This window comes from Eretmochelys imbricata, chromosome 6 (genome assembly GCF_965152235.1).
Source record: "Eretmochelys imbricata isolate rEreImb1 chromosome 6, rEreImb1.hap1, whole genome shotgun sequence".
NCBI lineage: Eukaryota > Metazoa > Chordata > Testudines > Cheloniidae > Eretmochelys > Eretmochelys imbricata.
In genome coordinates, this window is record NC_135577.1 from 51,284,936 (window position 1) to 51,307,215 (window position 22,280).

Genomic DNA, 22,280 nt, shown 5'->3' on the forward strand with positions numbered 1-22,280 from the left:
CAGGAAATTTAGACTTGCAGTTAGACGAAGGTTTCTAACCATCAGAGGAGTGAAATTTTGGAATAGCCTTCCAAGGGAGGCAGTGGGGGCAAAAGATCTATCTGGCTTTAAGATTAAACTCGATAAGTTTATGGAGGAGATGGTATGATGGGATAACATGATTTTGGTAATTAAGTGATCTTTAAATATTCATGGTAAATAGGCCTGTGATGGGATGTTAGATGGGGTGGGATCTGAGTTACCCAGGAAAGAATTTTCTGTAGTATCTGGCTGGTGAATCTTGCCGATATGCTCAGGGTTTAGCTGATCGCCATATTTGGGGTCGGGAAGGAATTTTCCTCCAGGGCAGATTGGAAGAGGCCCTGGAGGCTTTTCACCTTCCTCTGTAGCATGGGGCACGGGCCACTTGCTGGAGGATTCTCTGCTCCTTGAAGTCTTTAAACCACCATTTGAGGACTTCAGTAGCTCAGACATAGGTGAGAGGGTTTTCGCAGGAGTGGGTGGGTGAGATTCTGTGGCCTGTGTTGTGCAGGAGGTCAGACTAGATGATCATAATAGTCCCTTCTGACCTTAGTATCTATGAATGTGTGCTCTGGGTGGGCAGGTTGGCCATGACAGGTGCTGCTCTCAACCCTGACTTGCTTCCCTCATCTGGAATGCTATCTGGTCCAGCAGGTTCCTTTTTCACTGGTCCTTCTAAGGCTAGGCAGGGCTATCACAGATCAGGTCAGGAGCCACGGGTGTAGGGGGAAAGAATAGGAAGAAGATAGTAGTTTTGGGCTGGGAGGAAGAGAATGGCAAGACAGCAGGATCTTGCTTGTATCAGTCTGGGATAATCTCGGGTCCAGCAATGATAATCTGGTGCCCTCACTGATGTGTTGAGGTCTGGAAATCTCTGAGGAGTCTCCAGGTTCACAGATGAAGGGCAGAGTGTCTGGTGCGAAGCAGAGGCCCTTTGGCCTTCCTTGAGGAAATCTCCCAGGAGTCCATGTTTTTGTTCACTGAAGTCTGTTGGTTTTTTTTGTTTGTTGTTTTTAATTTGGTGGAAAGGCCATCCCCTTATTATTGTGTCCACCAATTAACCCTTATTTCTGACACATGAATCTTATCCACTTTCTGATGTCGTAATCTTTTTGTTCACAAGTTAGTATCTAAGTCTGGTCTATATTAGTAGCCCCTTTTCATGCCCTTTTGATCAACATTATTTGTTATAAGTTTACTGTGCTGCCATATGAACTTTGCTCCACAATCAGGATAGGACTGCTGTCACAACTACTACTGCAGCGTTAACATCTCAATAATTTCCAGCGAGTACTTTTTCCTCTTCCCTTCCTCCCCAACCAGATTTTGGAAACGTGCTGGATTTGTACCAGTTTACCTAAGGCAGACTCCAGTAAGTATCCTACTGTTTCAAGAACCTGATCGAGCTCCCACTGACGTTAGTGAAAGCCTTTCCACAGACTCTGATGGGATTTGCATTGTGGGATTTTTCAGAAGCACCTCAGCAAATCATTGGGAGTTAGGCACCTAGGTGCTTTTGAAACTTTCATTATAAGTGTTAGAGTTTGTTGTATCGTCTTTTTTGTCTTGTGGGTTTATGGATCACTAATAACTGACCTAACATATTTTAGTGTTGGGAAGAAGAGTAGTGACCATCTGTAATATCTTTTAGCTGTTTACTCTGCTTAACAACTTAAGGCTAATGCCCATGTAGGTACCCCAGGCCAGTGTGTGCAAATGGCTAGGTAGACAGCTGGCTGGTTATTTGCCTATGCATTTGCCACACTTGTGATGCAGCTGCAGTAGTTTTGAATGGAAATGATGTGCACATGCTTCTGTGTACGTAATTCACACAATCTAGACCTTAATAGAAAAGAAGTTTTTAGAATGAAGTCAAATCCCATCACCATATCACAATTCTGCTACTGTCATATCAAAATCCCCTCTCATGAGCTAGTTAGATGCCAGAACTGCAAATCAAAGCCAGTCACTTAGAGTATGTCTTGTCTGACAGCAGGTGTTAAGTGTCCTATGTCATTGCGCCATCTTGCATTTGTTTTTCTGACTCTTGAGTGGTAGCTGAGATTTTTGGCTCACTAAGTAATAGCCAGAAAAAAAGGCCCTTCTGTGGAATTTATCAAATCCCCAAGGCTGGTGGGATATAAATTCAATAATGATGGTCAGTGACTTTTAATACAACTCGTGTCCATGCAAGAAATTGGGTAAGAGGGACTCCAGTGTTTTTAATTATATTACAACACCTGTCTTTACTTTTGTCACTTCAGTACATAATGCAAACAGTGAGTACCGGGGATCATGGGAATCTGTCTTCCTTCCTAGAATGACCTGACTGGTGAGCACTCCTGTATCATGCTGAAGATGCTGAATGAGGAAGAGAGTGAACAGGAGCACTGGCTCGCTGCTTTCTGGAAAGGTAACAGCTGGTTGTCTGTCCTAGTGTGAGAGGAAGCCTCCATGTATTCTTTGCACAACCTGGCTGGTAACCATTATCTTCTCTTCTTGTCCTGAAGATTTCAGGAGGCGGTTCCTGTCTCTGCTGTCATATCAGTTCAGCACTTTCCCACCTTCATTAGCATTGAACATTCTACAGAACAAGAATATCAAGCAGGAGTTGCAACCCCGTGAGTTTCTAGGCTTCTAAAATCCTTTCAGTGGCTTAAGATCTTAATGTGGTTTATCAAAAAGGTTATTAAATGAAACCTGTGAATGTTCTACAGCCTTTAGTAGAATGCTACAATTCCCTGTTGGTCAGTTCTGTTTGCTCCCTTCATCTTAAAAATATGCTTATTGTTGAGTGAAAGCTTCCAGTACTGTCTCCCTGATAGCTGAGATCAGAGAGCTCTACTTGATCAAAGTTTTGCAAATGCTCTGAAACTAGAGGGCTCTTTCATTTAGCAGACAAATGCATAGCAAGATCCAATGACTGGAAGTTGAAACTGGGCAAAGTCAAACTGTGGACTTAAGGCACCCACTTTTCACAGTGAGGGCAACTAACTGTTGGAACAGTTTAAGTTTGAGCTGTGGTGAAGATCTCATCACTTTAAGTCTTTATACCTGAATTGGATGTCTTTCTGAGAGAGACATTCTAATTCAACTACAAGTTATTGATGCAGGAATTGTGACCTGTGGAATATGGGAGGTCAGACTAGATGATCACAATGGTCCCTTCTGACTTAAAAATCTATGAAAGCAAACTGTGGTTTCTTGAACGTAACAAGCTCGAGATCTCTCAAGGGAACACAGGAATTAGTCTGGTTCGATGTTTTGTTTTTATTTAATATTTTGTTCCTGGTGAAAGCTGCCAACCCCCTCTGTCAGAGGACAGCGACAGTGTGGGCAGAGGAGGTGCAAGCTTCCCTACCTATGTGCCTCAGCCCTTGTGTAGAGTAAGAGGAGGAGCCCAGTCTCCATGGCCAACTGTTTGCCTAGGAGTGGGAATCATGAAAGGTAGTTGTGAGGAGTCTGTCCCCTACACAGGCTTTTATTTAATATTAAAATTCATTCAGAGAGTTTGCATGACTAGTCCAGTTGAGGATTCAGTTAGATCCACTATTGTTTAGTTCATGTATACATTTCAAAGCAAATACGTTGGCACACAGGCAATTGATATGAAAAGTGAGCTTGATTATCCAGATCCTGAAGAAACATAGAGTGCAATTCTAATACTGCTATTTTTGATTTGCTCAGCAATCAGCCGTCCTGAACTGGAAGCTGTGTTCATCCCCTATGACCTGAAGCGGTTAGAGATGTACTCTCGAAACATGGTGGACTATCACCTGATCATGGACACAATTCCCGCTGTCTCCAGGATGTACTTTCTAAACCAGCTAGGAGACACATCCCTCTCTGCTGCGCAGTCTGTATGTACCGTTTGCATTCATTACCACCTCCTTCCTTCCCTGTTGAGACCAAGTCGCGTCAATATTTCTGGAGCGAGTAACTCGCTCCTATGTAATTCTATCCCTGCCTACATCTTGGCTCTTATTTCGTGCTGTTGTTTAGTCTAACTTCTCCCTTTGGGAGTAAGAGAGTCTTGCCTTCTGTCTGCTTTTGTACCACCTCCTGTTCTCGGAACACACTCCCACTTCACATGCCACATTCCTATTCCTCACCTCTTTCATATCTCCAAAACTTCAGCTGACTGCCTCTTCTGCATTCCTCGCTGTGCTGTCTCCTGCCTGTACTGGTCTCCCATGTTTTGTATTTGCTTTGAATCTGATTGTAGGGACCCTGTTCTCTTACACATGCTGCAAAGGACTAGGTACGCTTAAAGTGCTGTGTAAATGCTAGCTAAAAGCCCCAAACCAGAGCAAGAGGCACTGCTGGACTAAACATGTAGTGATGCCCATCAAGAATGGAGCAATTTGGGGAAGTTCCAATGCGTCATACAAAACTCTGAACCCCTTCACCTGTTGTGCTTTGTATTATTTTGCTGGACCAGTAACTTTAATGGTAACATCTACGGAGGTGGGGAAGAACCTAACTTTTGTGGGTTTAAAAAAGAAATAAAAATCTTATTCTCCAGGCCCTTCTTCTGGGGATTGGTCTGCAACACAAATCCGTGGATGTGCTGGAAAAAGAGATAGAACTGCCCAGCAGTCAGCTGATGGGCCTCTTCAATAGGATCATCCGCAAGTTCGTTCAGGTAATTGCATCATGGTCCAGCTTTGCTCTCTCAAGTTGGGCCCAATGCCGTCCCAGGCCTGAGCCTTGTATGAGAAATCTGGATCAGAATCCTGTATCCTCAACCTGTCTCTAAGAAATCATTAGAAGCTCATTGTAAAGAAATGTCTTGTACTTGGTGGCAAACATTGGTGGTGATTTCTGTTGTACGCTCCCCCATGCAATATGTATATTTTGTTTAATTTCAAATGGTGAAAGGTGCTGAAGGCAGGAGGCTTTGGGCTCTAATGTCCGCTAAGCAAGGTGGTGAGGAAGCTGATACAACAGTCCAGGCTCAGTGTCTCAATCTACCTTAGAATGGTCATCTCTAGGGTCACCGTAGGACAGAGCTGAAGCCTGTAGATATCCAGGAAAGGCTCTAGGTCAGGCCTCCAGTCTCCTCGATCTCCCTGATGAGGCTGACAGCAGGGGTGTCCGCTGTGGTGGTGGATGGCTGTCCGTGAGGAATTTGACTTGGGCCACCAACTCCTTTCACTTAGATCATTATCAAGTGGGTAATACTTTCATCCAGTAATAACATGGGCTAGATTCGAACTGGTGCCATAAGAATAAAAGGCTCCTATCCATTTTCCAGTCCCCTGAGCAAGTTAATGGAACGATTGAATAGGCAGAGCTTCTGCATCCTAAAATGCAAGTCCGTTGCTTTACAGATGGCTTGCTCAGCATAGAATTCTTTTAATTGATGAGAAGGAATGACTATAAAAAAGGAAATCTGTAGTGCTTTCCTCCACAGATTAATGGTTTAGTTGGGATTGCCTAAGTGGGGGGTGTTTTTAAATCACCAGCTCTCACATTCGTGCAAGTGACATTGGATGACTGATTTATTTTCTTATTAAGCTGTCTTTGCTTCTGCTTTCAAGAAGTGGCCATTGAGTTTCATTTTTTCACACAAAATGACCACTTAAACAGCCCCCCCCCCCCAAAAAAAAAAAAAAAAACCCAAACAAACAAAAAACCTAATTCCTTGTTCATATTTCAAAGACTACAGAAGTTCCATAGTGGGCAGCCAAACTCCGTTCATTTTTAAAGCACCTCTGTGGGAAAACACCAGTAGCACCATCACATATTAATTTATTCCCTCGTCAGCTGTTCAGCAGGATCCAGGAGAAGGCTGTGGAGGCGCAGATGGCAGTAACAAAGGAAGTTGTAATGGAGCCAACCCTGAAATCTTTAAATGAGGACTTGGTAATAATAATCTTGCTACTAAAACTTCCAGTATGCACGTCAGACCTCTTTGAGGGTTTTCTCTAACTTAGGAGTCTCGTAAGCTGGATTTCTTCCAGTATAGGGAGTGCGTGACATACGTGTCCTGTTATGGTAGTTATGGAACTTTGAAAGCTTTAACTGTGCCTTTTAATGCTTCATTATTTTTGTGCTTATGTTTCTCCTTATACTGTGGTGCTCCAATCCTCCTAGCCTCACCTTTGCATTTTATGTTACAATGCAGCTACAAAAAACAATTAAACGGGAAGAGTTGTTGGGAAACATACAATTCAGAGCTTGCGGGGTTTTTTTTGTTGGGCGTACTGCCTTTTGGAAGGGAGGAGAGTTGTAATTTCTGACCTAGGAGACTACCTTGTAATACATGGGTTACTGCTGTACATAAAACTTAGTGTGTCTCTGGGATGTTTCAATGCAGGAAGAAGCAGCAAAGGAATTCCAGGAAAAACACCAGCAAGAAATGGGGAAGCTGAAAGACATGGACTTTTCACAGTAAGAATTTATCCACATAAGTCTCACCACAAATATTCCTAGGCATCTAGTTTGAATACCCAGGCTCCAGGAAAGGTACACCTTCGCATGTGGGGGGTAGGGCAGGAATACTCAAAGACCTTGTACTTACTTTCAAAGCAGACATCTGTGTCGTATTGTCAGCCAGTAACTTGAGCTTTTTGTTAGATCAGAAATTTGAAGTCATGGTGTTTGTCAAGACTCACAGGCTGAACTTCTTATTCTGCAATATCTAATCAATGCTGTTTTGTCATGTTTTTGGCACCTGGTGATTACAGTTTCCTGACACTTTCTGTTAATCACAGGTAATCAGTGATGGTCTCTGCTGATAAACACCTCTTGCTCTCAAGCTAATTTTCATTTTTTAAAATGAGTTTTGGTAATAGAAATCAGTTCTCATTGGCACTGGCCATCCAGCTGCACTCAGGTCAACACATGAGCTAAGATTTGTGCCTGAGCAGCACAGTGTGGACAGGAACTTGTGTGACTGTGGCAAGCCATTTTGGCTTCGATTATGTCTGCCTACCCACCTGTGCAACTGGATGGCCACTAGAGCAGCAGTTCTCAATCGGGGGTCCGTGAGCCCTTTCAGGGGCAGCCATAGGCCCTGCAGCTGAAGCCTTAAGCCCTGGTGCCCCCTGTGGGGCTGAAGTGGGGTGTGGCACAGGGCTGAAGCTGGGAGCCTTGGCGAACCCCCCGATCTGAAGCTAGGAGTAGCGTGGGGCTGAAGCTGGGAGCCTCAGCACTTCCCGTGGGCAGAAGCCCGTGGGTTGGGTGGCCACAAGGGTTTTCCCCCTCAAACTGCAGTGTCTTACCCAGAGTTGGGGCAGTCCTGGGGGCAGCTCCCCCCCACCTCCTCCTCTCTGCCAAGCCCCGCCCTCTGGCCAGGTCATAGGTCAGAAGCCAGAGCCAGGCAGTGCGGGATAGCTGCTCCCCTGACTGGTGTGCCATGGAGCAAGCAACCATGGCATTCCCCTATCTGCTGCTGGTGCCCGGGGTTGCAGCTGCTCCTCAGCTCCCAGCCCCCTTTGACTGCTCGGGCAGCTGGTAAGAGCTGCCCAGGCAAGGTGTCCTGACTCTAGGGCCAACAGCGCCCTTAGGGAGCAACCTCTGTAGGGGGAGCCCTCCTGGCACATGGCCCCTAGCTATCCCATCCCTGCACCCTGAGCTATCTCCTGCCTGCACACAGCCCCTAGCTACTCTCTCCCTGCACCCTGAGCAGTTTTCAAACTTTTGAGTTGTATTTTTTGGTTGTGTTCCCCCACCATCCAGCCTGTCTAGAAGTTAACTAGAAGTCAAACTACGCCTATTCATAGGGTCGTGTCCCATGTCCGTCCCCCTGGCCCAGCCCAGAGCCTTGAGTCCCCCTTCCACTCCTGCTGGGTCCTGGAGTTTTTATAGCATGTTGAGGGGGGGCCTCAGAATGAAAAACTTGATAACCCCTGCACTAGAGAACAGGCTAGTCTTGGGCAGAGTCTTGAGAGATCTGGGCTCAGCCTCAACTCTGCCAAATTTCCTGTGTGAGCTTGGGCAGTCCCTAGTTCGCTCTCTGGCATAGTTTCCTTTCTTTTCTGTTTAGCTGATAAACTCTTCAGGGCAGAGACTCTCTTGCTCTGTTTGTATGGTGCCTGGCACAATGAGGCCCTGATCTTAATTGGGCCTCCACATGATACAGCAATAGAGATAATAAATTGAGCTGTCTAATCATGGGCTGTTTTAATCTGATGGCTTCTGATGCTCCTAGGAATCATCCTTAGTAAGGCTACATTTTAGTCAAGGGTATTTTTAGTAAAAGTCATGGACAGGTCACGGGCAATAATCAAAAATTCATAGCCCCTGACCTGTCCATGACTTTTTCTATATATCCCTGACTAAAACTTGGCGGGGGCTGGAGGAGGGCGACCCAGGACCCTCGCTGGTGTTGGGAGGGTTTGGCTGGGCTGGCAGGCTCCCTACCTGGCTCTGCGCCTACCCCCCAGCAGCAGCAGAAGAGTTTGGGTGTGGGAGGGGGTTGGGGCACAGGACAGGATGAGGTGGGCTCTGGGCGGTGGTGACCGGGGGCGCTCCCCGGAAGTGGTGACATCCCCCTGGCTCAGCTTCTAGGCAGAGGCTTGGCCAGGCAGCTCTGTGATGTGTGCTACCTCTGCCTGCAGGCATCGCCCCCGCAGCTCCCACTGGCCGCAGTTCCTGGCCATTGGGAGCTGAGAAGCCAGGCTCTGGGCAGAGGTAGCACGCAGAGCTGCATGGCCATGCCTCTGCCTAGCAGCTGAGTGAGGGGGTGTTGCCACTTTCCCAGGGAGCCCCCACCAGGTAAGCACCGCCCTGAGCCTGCCTCACCCCATCCTGTGCCCCAACCGCTGCCCATACCCAAACTCTGCTGCTGGGGGGAGAGAGGGGGTGCCATGGCCTGAGACTGCCCCAGCAGCAGCTGGAGCACCTGGTGCAGGAGCTGCCCCTGAGCCAGGCACACCGGCCGCTGTAGAAGTCATGAAGATCACGGAAAGTCATGGAAGCCATGACAAACTCGCAGTCTTAATCATTAGCTTCCCCCAAATCATGGAGATGGTCCCACTGTCTCTTACACCAATTTAGGACTCCTGACTTATCCTTGTCCTTCTCAGCTATTCTTGGTTTCAGTGAAAGCACTGGTAGAGAAGTATCCTTGTCAGTGCTGACTTAATCATTCCGTTTTTATTTTTTTTTCATTTATTAACTGGCAGATTAAACCTAATGTTGCCTGAAATGTCTTGTAGTAGGTCTCCCTTTGCACAGCTGCTTGTTAATTATTGTGGAGCTAGTCAGCTTGAAGGCTACTGAGCTGCTGAAGCTGTGAGTCTCGCAAAACTCCAGAAATGTTTCTTCCTTCTGAGCTAACAAGAACCAGTCTTTTACCATATCCTGCAAAAAACTGTTTATTTGTTCAAAGAAGATTGTTGTAGCAATGTCTTCTATTGTCGCCCTAAATCAACAAAGCAAACACTAACAAAGCTGAGAAGAGAAATAAAAGCTTCTTCATCTCTGATTAGGTTGTCTGCCTGATGTCACAGATGTGGATATGCGTGATTATTTCAAACTACTTTCATTTCTCCTCTTAGCCCAGTGTGATTTGCTGCTTTTCCTTTAGATTATTTCCCCCAGACCTCATGCTGGAAAAATCACCCTTATTCGATTTTTGTTTTGTTTTGAAGACCGATTACAGAGAAGTACAGTAGTACAGCTGAGACAGCTGTAAAGGCTTTATCCAGCATTAACATAAGGTTGAACAGAGGCTAACTTCTGTATTGAGACCCCAGAGGCTTGGGGTAGGAGGGAATGAGCACTCCAGTTCTCTTGTGTGGTCCCTTAGTTAAAGCTGCATGCTGTGTCTCAAACACTTGGATACCATGGGGAGGGGCACAGGACAAGAGCCTGAACTGACCAGAATTTGTCTTTCTGGCCTTCCTGCTCAAAGGAAACGTTCAAGTTATAACATCCCGGGCCCCTTTCTTTTCGGTTTCCCTATGCTAGTGCTCGGACTTGCGCCTAGTCATTAGCAACGGAATTGCTACAATACCCTAGACCATCTCTAGAACGGAACCTCTCCTGTGTGTGCCATTGGTCCAGGGGTTCTCTTAGTTAACTAACTTCCCCTGGTGAATACTTGCTGTATGCATCCTTGGTCTTCATCTTTCGTGCAGCACTAGCTTCTGCCTCTTTACTTTAAAATCAAAACCCCACAATCCTGTAAATGGAAACTATAGATTGGATGGATGTCTTCAATAGTGTATGTAGGTCTGGTGACGGCTGCCAGATTAATAAAAGCCATGGAGACTGAAGACCTCTCTCCTTGGAAGAGTTTACTACTTGGGCAGGTGCAATGCATGTCTCCTATATGCAAAGGAAAACCACTGTGGCCTTGGCCCTCCATCAGAAGGCAGGGTGTGAGCATGTGTGTCTGATGCCATTCAGTTCTCTGCCTGTGTGATGGGACTGCCATAAAAGAGCAATTTGGTAACATTCATAATATGGGCAGCTGAAGGAAACCACTTGCTTCACATCTGTTACTGAACAGCTTTTGGATGATAAGTTCTTGGTCAGCACTGACCTAGTTTGGATTCAGACCAGTGATGTAGTCTTGAATCGCTGTGTACTGCATTACAGATCCCCCTGAGCCATCTGGTTCTGCTTTGAACCAGCTCTTTATTTCTGAAAGTTTCTCTTTTGTTTGGATGCTGACACAAGCACTGGCTGGGTAGCAGTTTGTGGACAGAAGCATAATTAACCTTAATTGTTCTCCTTTAAACAGACTTGGTTTTGTTTTGTTTTCTCCACCTCTCACTTAGATATATAATCCGGGGCGATGATGAAGAATGGAACGAAGTGCTGACCAAAGCAGGACAGAACGCTTCGATTGTCAGCCTGAAAAGGTTGGGAAAGTGTTTATAACAAACAAAAAAAAAATCCATGCACCTCTCTTCAATGGATCTGTCTTTCCCAGTTTGCTTTATTGTAATGCTTAAACGTAGAGTGAAGATAAGGAGTTAAAGGCGCAGGAATTGTATACCTTGCTGCTCTATGTATACGCCTAATGGGGATCCAGAGAGGGTAAATAGCAAGCAGGCTGGGTCTTCCCTTGAGTAGAGAAGATGAGACGGTAGTGTGGCTCTGAAAAAGTCCTCCCTTTTCATAACTTGATCCCATCTTGGCTTTTACTATCCAGTATGGTACTTCTCTCAATCCTAACTAACCCCGCTTTTTCACCCTGGCCATACACCTAATTTGTCCTGATTCTCCTTTGGTGGGGGTAATTCTTTTAAGAACTACTCCTGTTCCATTTGATTTTCTTCTGCGCTGACACCAGTGGAAGCTTGTAGAAATTCATCCTCTTAATTTAGGGCCTAATCCTCTGAGATGCTGAGTGCCCTCATCTTCCTGTGACTTCCTCAGGAGCGGATGGTTCAGCAGCTCATAGGGTCAGGTTCTTAGTTGAAAATGTTAGACTCCCTAACGTGGTTTTCATCCATCTTCCTTCATTCAGCTCTCACACAGGTCAGCATCGAATCTTTACTGATCTGTGCACCTGGGGATTTATGGGGTGGCACTTTCATACACGTTGTTTTTCTTGAGGCCTAAGGACAGGAGTAATTATCTTGCCCATCTTGCATCTTTATTCTGCTTTGTATGCATGTGCATTGCTTTTGTGAATGCTAGAAGCAGGAAATGAGCCCTAAGACATCTTAAAAAAACATACAGGGAATTTTAAAATGTCATTGAAATTGGAGAGTCCACAGATTTGTTCATTTGATCCATCCACCCCTAGCCTAAGCCCAGTGCAGGACTGTTTTTGTATGCCTATGTTTTCGAGTATCTAATGATTTTAGGGTGCCCCAATTTCTGTGCCTAACTTGAGATGCCTTCAGGGGGCTTGACTTTAAGAAGGTTCTGAGCACCAACCCTCTGAAAATCAGGCTACTTTAAGGGGATTCAAGTTGGGCACCCAAAAAACAAGACACCAGAACATCTAGGCCATATTCCTTAGTGCTTTCGCTTAGTGCTTTAAATGAGCCAAGGAACGGGATCATTTCTTTTCCCCCACACCCTCTCCTTTGGAGGCCTGGTAGCTAAGGTTTCTGTGGAAGCCTCTCCCCCATGTAGCAGATGTTCCCCTGTTGAATTGAAATTCTCTTTAACAAATGTTTTGTTCCTGTTTCTCAGTGAAAAGAAGAGAAAACTAGACATGGAAAAAGGACCAAAACAACAAAAGAAATTCAAGAAGAACAAAGATCCAAAGCAGAAGTGGAAGAAATGACTTTAAAAATGATAATGGACTCGAATAACCAGGAGCAAGCTCCTGTCTAAGGAGCCCCATCCCCTTTTTAAAGCAAGGACTTCTCTTGAAGAAGCAGTGTCTGGAGGGGAAGGGCTTAGAGGCCCTTTTAAAGAATATATATTAAGGAAAATGTAGTGACCTCGCCAAGAGAGGCTGCCCATAGGGATTTTTATACTGTGTGCCTGGAGAGCCTGGTTTGATGAGAGGCACTACACAACAAACTAGACTATTACAAGGGTGCCTAAATGGCTAGGAAATGTCAATTCCCAGGGCTAATCAATCCATAAACAACTTTCCCCCATCTTAGTGGTTGGTAGTTAATTTTTTATTTTATTTTGGGAGGCCTATTGGAGCACTTGCTTTTATTGTGCCTTACTATGTGGTGTGGCATGCGAGCATTTTAATACACCTTAGTATGTTTAATTACCGGCCCTTCTCTGCATCAGCTTTCCATTAGGAATGACATCAGATTTAGCAGCATAAAAATGTCTGCTTTCAAATTGCGCCATGAGCTCCATTCTCCATGTGTGGCCGTGCTATTCACTGAGCACCAGCGGGGCATGCTCAGTGCCATGTAAAAGGTGGCCATGGTCCCTGTGCTAAGGAGCTTGTGGTGTACATTGATATTTATTTCTGTTTGGAAAACAAAGCCTACAGTTCCTGCTTCTCGTTCTCCAGAGGAAGACCCTAATCAAGGATGCCTCTGTTTCATTCTTAGTGGGTTATAGGCCCCTTATCTCTCAGGTGGCTAAGGAGTTTGCCCTGTGATAGACCTGGTACCCGGTCCTAATATTTCCTTACTTCCTAAGCTTGCTGTAACAAATGGAGAAGGCCCTGCTGGCTCCATGTCGCCTGGTGTGTCTGCTTGGCTGTTTGTAGTTTGGAAATTGTGCAGAGGTTGCCATAAAATCAGCATAGGCTCCAGTGCCAGGAAACCAGCCTCCTCGCCTACACTGGCTCCTCCTCAAGCGGCGGGGCTGGCCAAGCAACTCAACAGTCCACTTATGAGGCAGTAGGTCTCCGCTTACCTGTGGTTCCTTTTTGCGTTTGGGAACCAGGTCTGTATTGCCCAGGCTCGTGCCCTCTTCTGCTGTGGGAGGGGCGTGGGTTCTGTGGTGGAGCTGCTCTCTTCTGTGTCTGTGTCTATCGCAGACTCCAGTGAGTGGGGCAGATCTTAGCTCTTGGGGAACTGCAGACAAATATAGCAGCTGAAGTTCCACTTTTCCTCTTCTTCCTCCCTTCCTTCCACAGAATAAGTGTTCCTATTTCACTGACCCCCGTCCCACAGCCTGCTCCCCACTTTGCATCTCATGCTCATTCCCTCCTCTGCATGTATTTTTCTGTCACCCATCTTCCTTACTCCTGCTCCCCAGCCTAAGGGCCTGGGAGCTGCTAATGGTAGGCTGTATTGAGAGCACCATGCTACAGAAGGGTCAGAGTTACGAATGGCTGTTGATCCTGACCTGCCCCTCCCCCTGCTGCTGGAAAACCTCACTGACCCTCAAGTTCCTCCTCCTGCCCCCTGAAACTCTTAAAAACCCATTTTCTCCAGCTATGTCCACCTGGGCATGCTCCAGTTTCCTCCCCAATTAGCTCTTTGGATTTGTGAGGCCCGTTAACCAGAAGGAAGGGCTACTACACCAGTGCTTGTGCCTCCCTTTCATTAACAAATCAATTTGAAAGACTGCTCTGCTGCTCTACCTTTCCTTTCCAATATATCGGGGAGTTGGGTGCCCTGAAAATTTCATTTATACCCCACCCCAAATACATAGAAACCTTGTGCCATCAACTGGCAGAACAAGGTGCTACCGTCCAGGAGGCAGGTGTTGGATCCTGGGCCTTGGTTATCTGCTTCTGGGCAGCAGGGGCTGGAGTGTGCTGTGTTGTGTTCCAGGGTTCCCCTGTGGCTGACTCAGGATTGTTGACTCCAGAGGGTGCTGGATCTCCTTGGTCTGAGGGATGGTTACTGCAATGCAAGACTTTGCAAGGTGTGTCATGGGTAAATTGCATCATTTAGGCTTTGAGTGGAGCCAGAAGGTGTGGGAAGGGAATTGACCTGTGTACCTAGAGTTAGTGTTAAATGATTGGTGTGGAATTGAGAATGATTTCATTGGTGCCTCTGCTTGTTTTGCTTCCTTCTCCGGAAGTTACAGATGTGTGATCTGATTGGCCACAAATGACAGCAAAAGGTGCTTGAGGTACCTGTGTGTTCCTTGCAGGAGACTTAAGCAACAGTTTTAAATTGTTTCAAGCTGAGCCCTTTGACCTGTGTGCAGATTAGGACTCATTCACACAGAAGTTGGTGTTTACCCTGTGATGGGGTGTTCACCTCATACAAAGCAGAGCAGGTGACATTAGATTGAAAGGCTGCACCTGAGGGAGAGCCAGGGCTTGAGAGGCTGATTGATGATGGAGCCCAGCTGAGAAGGAATGGGTGGGGCTGGCAGAAAGCTGGGAAGCAGGCTGCAGTCACACCCTGGGAGAAGGAAGATGTTTTTGGGCCTGCAGTGTTAAGTAAAGTTAAGTGACTCCTTGGGAAGAGGGAGTTTGGACTGGTAAACCTGGGAGCCAGAAGATGTAGGAAGTAGTCCAGGGAAAGAGCAACAGGATCAGGGAGAAAGCAGGTCACAGTGCTACATATAGGGTCCCTGGACTGGAACCCAGAGTAGAGGGCAGGCCTGGGTTTCCTTAGCATCCCCTGGGAAAGTGGCACAGACTGAGCATTGGAGCCGAAGACTGCCTGGGACAGTTGTTCAATGGGACTTTGCTAACTCCGGAAGGGGACTACAGTGTTGTGGCTAGAAGGCCAAGACAGGAAGAGAGAACTCCCTTAGTCATTCAGAGAGAGTGACAGAAGCGTAGTTGGGTCTGTAAATGAGCGGCGGAAGGGGGCATTGGACTGGAAGGAGATAATCCCCAGAGCAGCCAGGAGGAGATGCCTTTGTGGTGAGTGGACCCCGTGACATACTCATTGAATATGTTGCTGGTCATTATACCAGAGCAGTGGGAGGCTTTTCCTATTGCACATCACTGCTCAAGGCCAGAAAACTCTAATTGAAATTCCTCTTCTTAAAATGTGGAACTGGTGAAAACCACTGAGCCTGTTGTAGGAATCCTTAAACTACGGTCCTCCTAACAGGGTTCAGAGCTGTGCAGTTTAAGATGAAATCTTTTATAGGGCCCATTTGGCTGCGATGTCTACCAGAAGCCAGTTTGTGTTAAAGGTGAGGCTAATGGGCAGAGGGTTGTGGGGTAACTGAGGAAGTTGATATTTATTTCCAAGACTAAAAATACCTCAGATGTGTATTATAAACTATATCTTTGTCCCTGTCTCTCCCAGCTATTTGTTGTTGCTTGTCTTAGATTGTGAGCTCAGGGACATGGTCTACCTGGGTTTGTAAAGAACCTCTTACAGCTAAGCCTTGAGCCTGCTTGGGGCCTCTGGCTGCTCCCCTGTTGTAAATGTTACAGGCAGCATCATGGTCTCATACACAGTGCATCAGACTGCGAGTCAGGAATACTGGGTTTTATCACTCCTACCTACCCTTGACTTCCTTTGTCTTTGGGCAAGTCACACACATTCTCTGCACCTCTGTCTGTTCAGGTGGGGATAATATATAGCCTGAACACGTTTATGGGCTTCATTAATGTTTGTAAAGTGCTTTGTGATCCTCTGGTGGAAGGTGTAATATATTATTCAGTGAAAAGAAAAGGAGTACCTGTGGCACCTTAGAGACTAACCAATTTATTTGAGCATGAGCTTTCGTGAGCTACAGCTCACTTCATCAGATGCATACCGTGGAAACTGCAGTAGACATTATATACACACAGAGACCATGAAACAATACCTCCTCCCACCCTACTGTCCTGCTGTTAATAGCTTATGTAAAGTGATCATCAAGTTGGGCCATTTCCAGCACAAATCCAGGTTTTCTCATCCTCCGCCCCCCCCCCCCCAAACTCACTCTCCTGCTGGTAATAGCCCATCCAAAGTGACCACTCTCTTCACAATGTGCATGATAATCAAGGTGGGCCATTTCCAGCACAAATCCAGGTTCTCTCACCCCCTCACCCCCCTCCAAAAACCACACACACAAACTCACTCTCCTGCTGGTAATAGCTTATCCAAAGTGACCACTCTCCCTACAATGTGCATGATAATCAAGGTGGGCCATTTCCAGCATAAATCCAAGTCATTATGCAAGTTAGCCTATTTCCCCTTGCTTTTTGCTAACACCCCCCCCCCCCCCACGTTCTAGTTAAACTTGGATTTAAACTTGGAGAGTGGTCAGTTTGGATGAGCTATTGCCAGCAGGAGAGTGAGTGTTTGTGTGTGTGTGTGTGTGTGTGTTCCCGGGGGGGGGGGGGTGAGAAAGCCTGGATCTGTGCTGGAAATGACCCACCTTGATTACCATGCACGTTGTAGGGAGAGTGGTCACTTTGGATGAGCTATTACCAGCAGGAGAGTGAGTTTGTGTGTGTGGTTTGGGGAGGGGGGGAGAGAACCTGGATTTGTGCAGGAAATGGCCCACCTTGATTATCATGCACATTGTGAAGAGAGTGGTCACTTTGGATGGGCTATTACCAGCAGGAGAGTGAGTTTGTGTGTGGGGGGATGGAGGGTGAGAAAACCTGGATTTGTGCTGGAAATGGCCCAACTTGATGATCACTTTAGATAAGCTATTACCAGCAGGACAGTGGGGTGGGAGGGGGTATTGTTTCATGGTCTCTGTGTGTATATAATGTCTACTGCAGTTTCCACGGTATGCATCCGGCTGTTACTCTGAAACCTGATATTATTCAGTGGAAATTAAATGATGATGTAGCTTGCTAAATCATATGGTCATGTTTTTTCAAACAAATGGCTTCATTTTGCTTTTACAGCTATGCTTTGCAGGAGTAATGTATTACATTGGCAGGTTCCCCCACCTCGTTTGCAAATATTCTTGAATTCAGGCTACATAGTCACAATATATGAAAATATCATTGGTCAGGTGACGCTTTTTGCATATGAGTGACGTACTCTTACTGTAACATCTTTCTGCCTGTGCTGTTCAGGACGTAGGTGTGGAAATGCCGATTTCTGGGGAGACCCTAAAGTGGGTTTTAAACCTGTTGTGTCCTGAGTGGGTAAGATTAAACTGGGTTCTTTAAGCAGCCTAGCAAAATGAAAGAGAGTGGAGCTGTTAACTGCTCTTCATCTGACTTCTTTCTTGAGCTCTCTCTAGTCTTCTCTGGTTGTAGATTCCTGCTCTATTGAATGTGTATTGGATACAACCTAATTCCTCTGAAATTGGTAAGAGGCTCACACTTCTGTTAATGAGTAACTGCTCTAATCAGCTCATGGGATAGATACTATTTTATCTCGGCAGAATATTGACTGTTTTGGAAGGGAGTGTATCCACAGCTGAGCTGTGTTCCAGTACTTTGGAGTATGTAAACTTTGTGATCACTGACTTCCTTTGGATCCCTCCTTCTGTTCATCAGTCACTTGTGGAAAACAAAAAACCTCAAGTGCTACAATAAGTGGCAGCAGATTTTTACAAGCTTAGTTGAACCACATTTTCCCTGTCTGTGCTTTAGATCAGTCAAGTAGATTAAATTGCAGCTTAGAATAAGGTCTTGTTGAAATGCATCTGTTTAGCTTCATGAGAAGTTAAAATAAGGGAAGATACTCCTTTGCAGAGTTCGTCTAGTGTTCTCCTTCTCAGACATTTCCCCCCATTAAAAGACTGAGGCAATTTTCTTGGCTACTGAGGCTACGATATCACCTTTGTGAGGGTTTCCTTGCTGCCATGTTTGTATCTCCCAGGCATAGCCAAGGTTTCACTGTACTCCTAGCCGCTGTGTGCTAAATGTTCTCCTTTTCCGTAAGAATCAATCTTAAGCACTTCCATTTTTGTACTGTCACTAGTGCAGCTCTCCTGTGAGCTGCTCTCCTTGCCAGAGGTGTAAATGTCCATGGCTGGTCTGGGCTAGCTGTAGCAGGCCCCCCAGGACAGCACTGTGCTGGCCTGGGCGAACTTGCGTTTTGGTGTCCCTGGCCCCTTTGTGTGTGGTCGCAAAAAGCAAAGGAGGACTTGTGGCACCTTAGAGACTAACCAATTTATTTGAGCATGAGCTTTCCTGAGCCACAGCTCACTTCGTCGGATGCACGAAAGCTCATGCTCAAATAAATTGGTTAGTCTCTAAGGTGCCACAAGTCCTCCTGTTTTTTTTGCGAATACAGACTAACACGGCTGTTACTCTGAAACCTGTCATTTGTGTGTGGTGTCTCCCCTCCCCTGCACCTGGCCCCTATGGGCTTGGCAGGCTTCCCAACCCCTGCACTCTGCCCCTTTGCCCCTAATCCTGGGCTCTCTCTTGCACCCTAACCCCTGCACTGGGCCCCCTTTTCCCCTAACCTCTGCACCCCTGTCCTGCTCCCCTAACCCCTGTGCTCTGCTGCCTGTGCCCATGTGGGGAAACTGACCTGAATGCGTGGAGTAGCAGGCATGGTTGCTCCCTCGCTGCCCCTCCCCACCCTGCCACCACCCGCTGCTCCACCACGCACCCCTAGGAAGCAGAGAAGGGAGGATGGAGGAGCCATGTCAGGGCTCCCTGGATCGCTTTCACCACCTGGACTGCATAAGGGGAAGGCAGCAGAACAGCAGCTCCCGGTGCTCACCTCACAGCCCAGCCCAGCCCAGCCCAGGTGGGGAAAGTGACCTGGATGCACGGAGCGAATGGTGTTGCTCCTGTGAGCAACCATCACCACCATCACCACCAGTGTTCCTCCATTGGGAGGGAGAAATCTGGGTGCCCCCAACCTGGCACCCCCTGCTAGCCGGGAGCAGGGTCTGACTCCACACAGTGTGCATCTCTGTGATGCTGCGCAGCTCCCTCTTGGCCATGGTGCCCTGGACGGTCACCTGGGTGGCCCACTCTAAGGCCAGCCCTGCTACAGTGTCTCCTCCAAAATTAGAGCCCACAGCCTCTTTGGTCAGAAATCTGTTGTTTCACCACTATCTCTGCGCTTCTCAATAGCCTCCCATTACAGTCTCTCTAGTCCCTAGCTCACACTCTTGGTGTGACATTTGTAAAGGAACTTCTTTCCATTTATCTGGTGGCTTCAGAAACTCAATTCCTCTCTTTGGCTTATGTGTTGCCCTTTAAACTCTGACTTTAATGCTCCCTCTTCCTTGCCAGCACCTGGTCGATGTACCCTGGCCTACTCTCTGGCCCTTCACCCATCCCCCCAGTTCATCTCTGAGCACACATCTGAGGATAGAGTGGGATCTGTTTTTCTTACTGACAAAAGTGAAGGTCCTCCCCTTGCGCCCCCCCCCCCCCCCCCCCCCCCCCCGGCCGCAAAGCCCTTAACATTCCTGTCCAGGAGCACAGTGCTTTCCTGTTACTCTTTCTGTGCGTGTGTTCACCAGCGGAGGGCATTCTAGACACCCAGAAGAATCAGGCATGCAATCCCTCTGCTGCTTGTGCTTTATAGCAGAGGGCCATGCCAGCTGAACTGCATGTACTTCTCCAGTAGCCCGCGCTCCCCTTCAGTCCTGACAGTTCCTGTAATGGTGTGAGGGCTGTCAGACCAGGTCTCTATAACACAGTTAAAGCCTCAAGGCCAGCCCTCCTATGGCTCAAAGCCATCTCCTGGTGCCTTGGCCTAGCATGTCGAGGTGGGAGCTGAGCTGTTGCTGTAGATCTCTCTCCCCTCCCTCCCTGGTGTGCAGCAGTGACCCTGTCAGCCTGTGATGAGCAAGTGCTCTGGCTAATTGGAAGGAAATGGCAAAGCCATGTATGAGCTGAGCAGCTCTCTCAGCAGGAGGTGGATAGGCATGACCTAGTTGTCAGTGGAATCAGCCTGCCGCCTTGGAGACCTGTGAGCTATTTTGACAGCCGGAGTGACCTACCTGATCTCTAGGAGACGTAGCATGGGTGGAGAGGAAGAAACAGAACTGGTGCTGCTATTGTGTGTGGGGGCAGGGGCGGGCAGGCAGAGTTGACTCTGCTGGGGTGGGGTGCTCCTTTGGCCTGTTCTCCAGCTACAGGAGGTGAGTCCCCATGGCCCTGAGGCTTGACTGTGAGCAAGGTGGTAGAGTAGGGAGCCCCTCTGGCTCTAATAACACTGCATACAGTAAGGGGCGGGAAGGAGGGGAAAGCATCTTTATTCTCGTCTGTAGCTGTTTTTATACCACACTCACCCTGTAGAATCTGAGTGCCTTCCCGTAGGGCATTAAGCTGCATGGCTGCAGATCTGTCACAGGTCGATTGGTCTCCCATCCTAGGGTTAGGCATTTGACTGGACCAAAATAATTGATCGAGTGACTGGTTAAATATTTAGAGCACTAACTGGTTAGAACAGTAACAAAAAGAACAATACTTTATGGTCTCCAATAGGCTTAGCCTTAGATATACACTTGTGCCTAATTGCCAAAAACAAGTTACTTAACTAAGTTAAGTAAAATGCAAAACAATGAAACACAAGTTCTAAAAAATGAAAACTGCACCATGCTACAATCGAATGGTGGGCTGCTGCCTACACCAGTATGTTCTTGCTGGAATAGTTGATGATGATAAAATTTGACTCTGGTCAAATAGGCAGTCAGCTGACCAGTCAATGACAGATTGCAGGCCTATCTTCTCTCCCCAGAGGGAGAAGGGTGTCCACTGGAGTGCATTCATTGGGTAGTTACGTGGGGGGGTTTTAATGTAAATATACCTGTTGCCATGTGTTGGTATTGGAGAAGGCAAGGTAAAAGAATTGAAGTGGTGAGATTTGTTGGTCCTTAATCCTGTCCTCCATCTAGGTTTTGTGATAGTGTATCCCTAGATTCCCCGAACATCTAGACCCCATGATCATTGGGCTTTCTCTGTATTGGTGATGCATCTAGACTCATTTTCCACAAAGAAACGTTAATGGTGCGCACAGAGTCGTGGAAGCAGGGGCCAGAGGCTGGCAGTCAACACAAAAGGGCCTTCCCTGGCTCAGAGCAAAGCTGAGCAGAAAGTGAGGTGACAGCTGAGAGATGTAAAATCCTTCCCCACTCTGGGCTGTGGGAGCCCCTGGGAGACTGAGCAAAGCGAGGTGAGAATTTCACTCAGTCTAATAACCTGCCACTCCTGCTGAGTGCAGATGTGGGGCAATGGGCTGTGACTGCTCTGTAAACCAGGCCAGCAATCTAGCTGAGGGGCTCAATAGTTATATGTGATCAATACCAGCCCAGAGGTGGCCTGAATGACTGACTACAGTGGGGGGTGGTTTTGTTCTGAAATCTGCATTTGCAGTCCAGTTTTGGAAACAATCTGTGTCTCTGACAAGCTGCATGAAATCCCTGCAATCTGCTCCTGTAGCATGAGCCTGGATTCAGCTAAGAGCCCCATCTGTGAAACATCAGACAAGGCACTATGGACTGGTCCTGTCTCTAAATATTTTGCCTTTCTTCAATGCTCATCTCCTACCCTAGAGCAGCCATGGGAGTGCTTGAGAGCCAACAGAGTCCCAGAGGATCATGTGAACTTTGGCCCTGTAATACATCATTAGCCAGTCTTGTGCTTGTGGGTTTATATTGTTATGACCAAATTGAGCACGGATGAACCCCCAACATAAGGCAGCTACTGCCTTTGCCCAATCAGACGCTCATCTAGCTGGGTCTTCACCACACAGGCCCCCTCACAATACTGCAGTGCATGTGTCGGAATTCTGCCTCAAGTCACCATGTCTAAATATGGAATCTACCTTATTACAAACAAAGTCTGCAACCCACTGGGGCAAATCACCTTGTTTTCCTTGATTCTGTTGCATAACAGGAGCTGTCCAGCTGTTCCACATGTGCATGAGGAACCTGATCTAGGCATATTCCATCTTGTTAGCACTAGGGTGCCATGGGGTGTTTCTTCTTTGCTCTGCAAAGGTTTACTCCGAAGTTTAGCACAGTCTTTACTGTAGCCTGGAGAAAGCAGCCCTTGAGTGACTCCAAGCCCCTGAAACTCAACAAAGGACACCCTAGTGAGATGATGCGTATTTCCTTTGAAGTTTTGTGCT

General features: G+C 47.0%; 1 protein-coding gene and 1 long non-coding RNA gene across 3 annotated transcripts in view; both read left to right on the plus strand.

Moving 5' to 3' along the window:
- NAT10 (N-acetyltransferase 10) overlaps nt 1-12,545 on the plus strand; it is a 36,003-nt gene extending 23,458 nt beyond the window's left edge. For both annotated transcript variants that reach the window (XM_077818522.1, XM_077818523.1), the window contains 9 exons: nt 1,345-1,393; nt 2,341-2,434; nt 2,532-2,642; nt 3,709-3,881; nt 4,547-4,666; nt 5,791-5,889; nt 6,344-6,417; nt 10,758-10,841; nt 12,130-12,545. In XM_077818522.1, the coding sequence (XP_077674648.1) occupies nt 1,345-1,393; nt 2,341-2,434; nt 2,532-2,642; nt 3,709-3,881; nt 4,547-4,666; nt 5,791-5,889; nt 6,344-6,417; nt 10,758-10,841; nt 12,130-12,223 (898 nt within the window). In that variant the 3' untranslated portion in view covers nt 12,224-12,545. The remainder of the gene's footprint in view (nt 1-1,344; nt 1,394-2,340; nt 2,435-2,531; nt 2,643-3,708; nt 3,882-4,546; nt 4,667-5,790; nt 5,890-6,343; nt 6,418-10,757; nt 10,842-12,129) is intronic.
- Nucleotides 12,546-14,603: 2,058 nt separating this feature from the next.
- Nucleotides 14,604-22,280, plus strand: part of LOC144265685 (uncharacterized) — a 35,961-nt gene continuing 28,284 nt past the window's right edge. The window contains exon 1 of the long non-coding RNA XR_013346334.1: nt 14,604-15,190. This is a non-coding gene — a long non-coding RNA (uncharacterized LOC144265685). The remainder of the gene's footprint in view (nt 15,191-22,280) is intronic.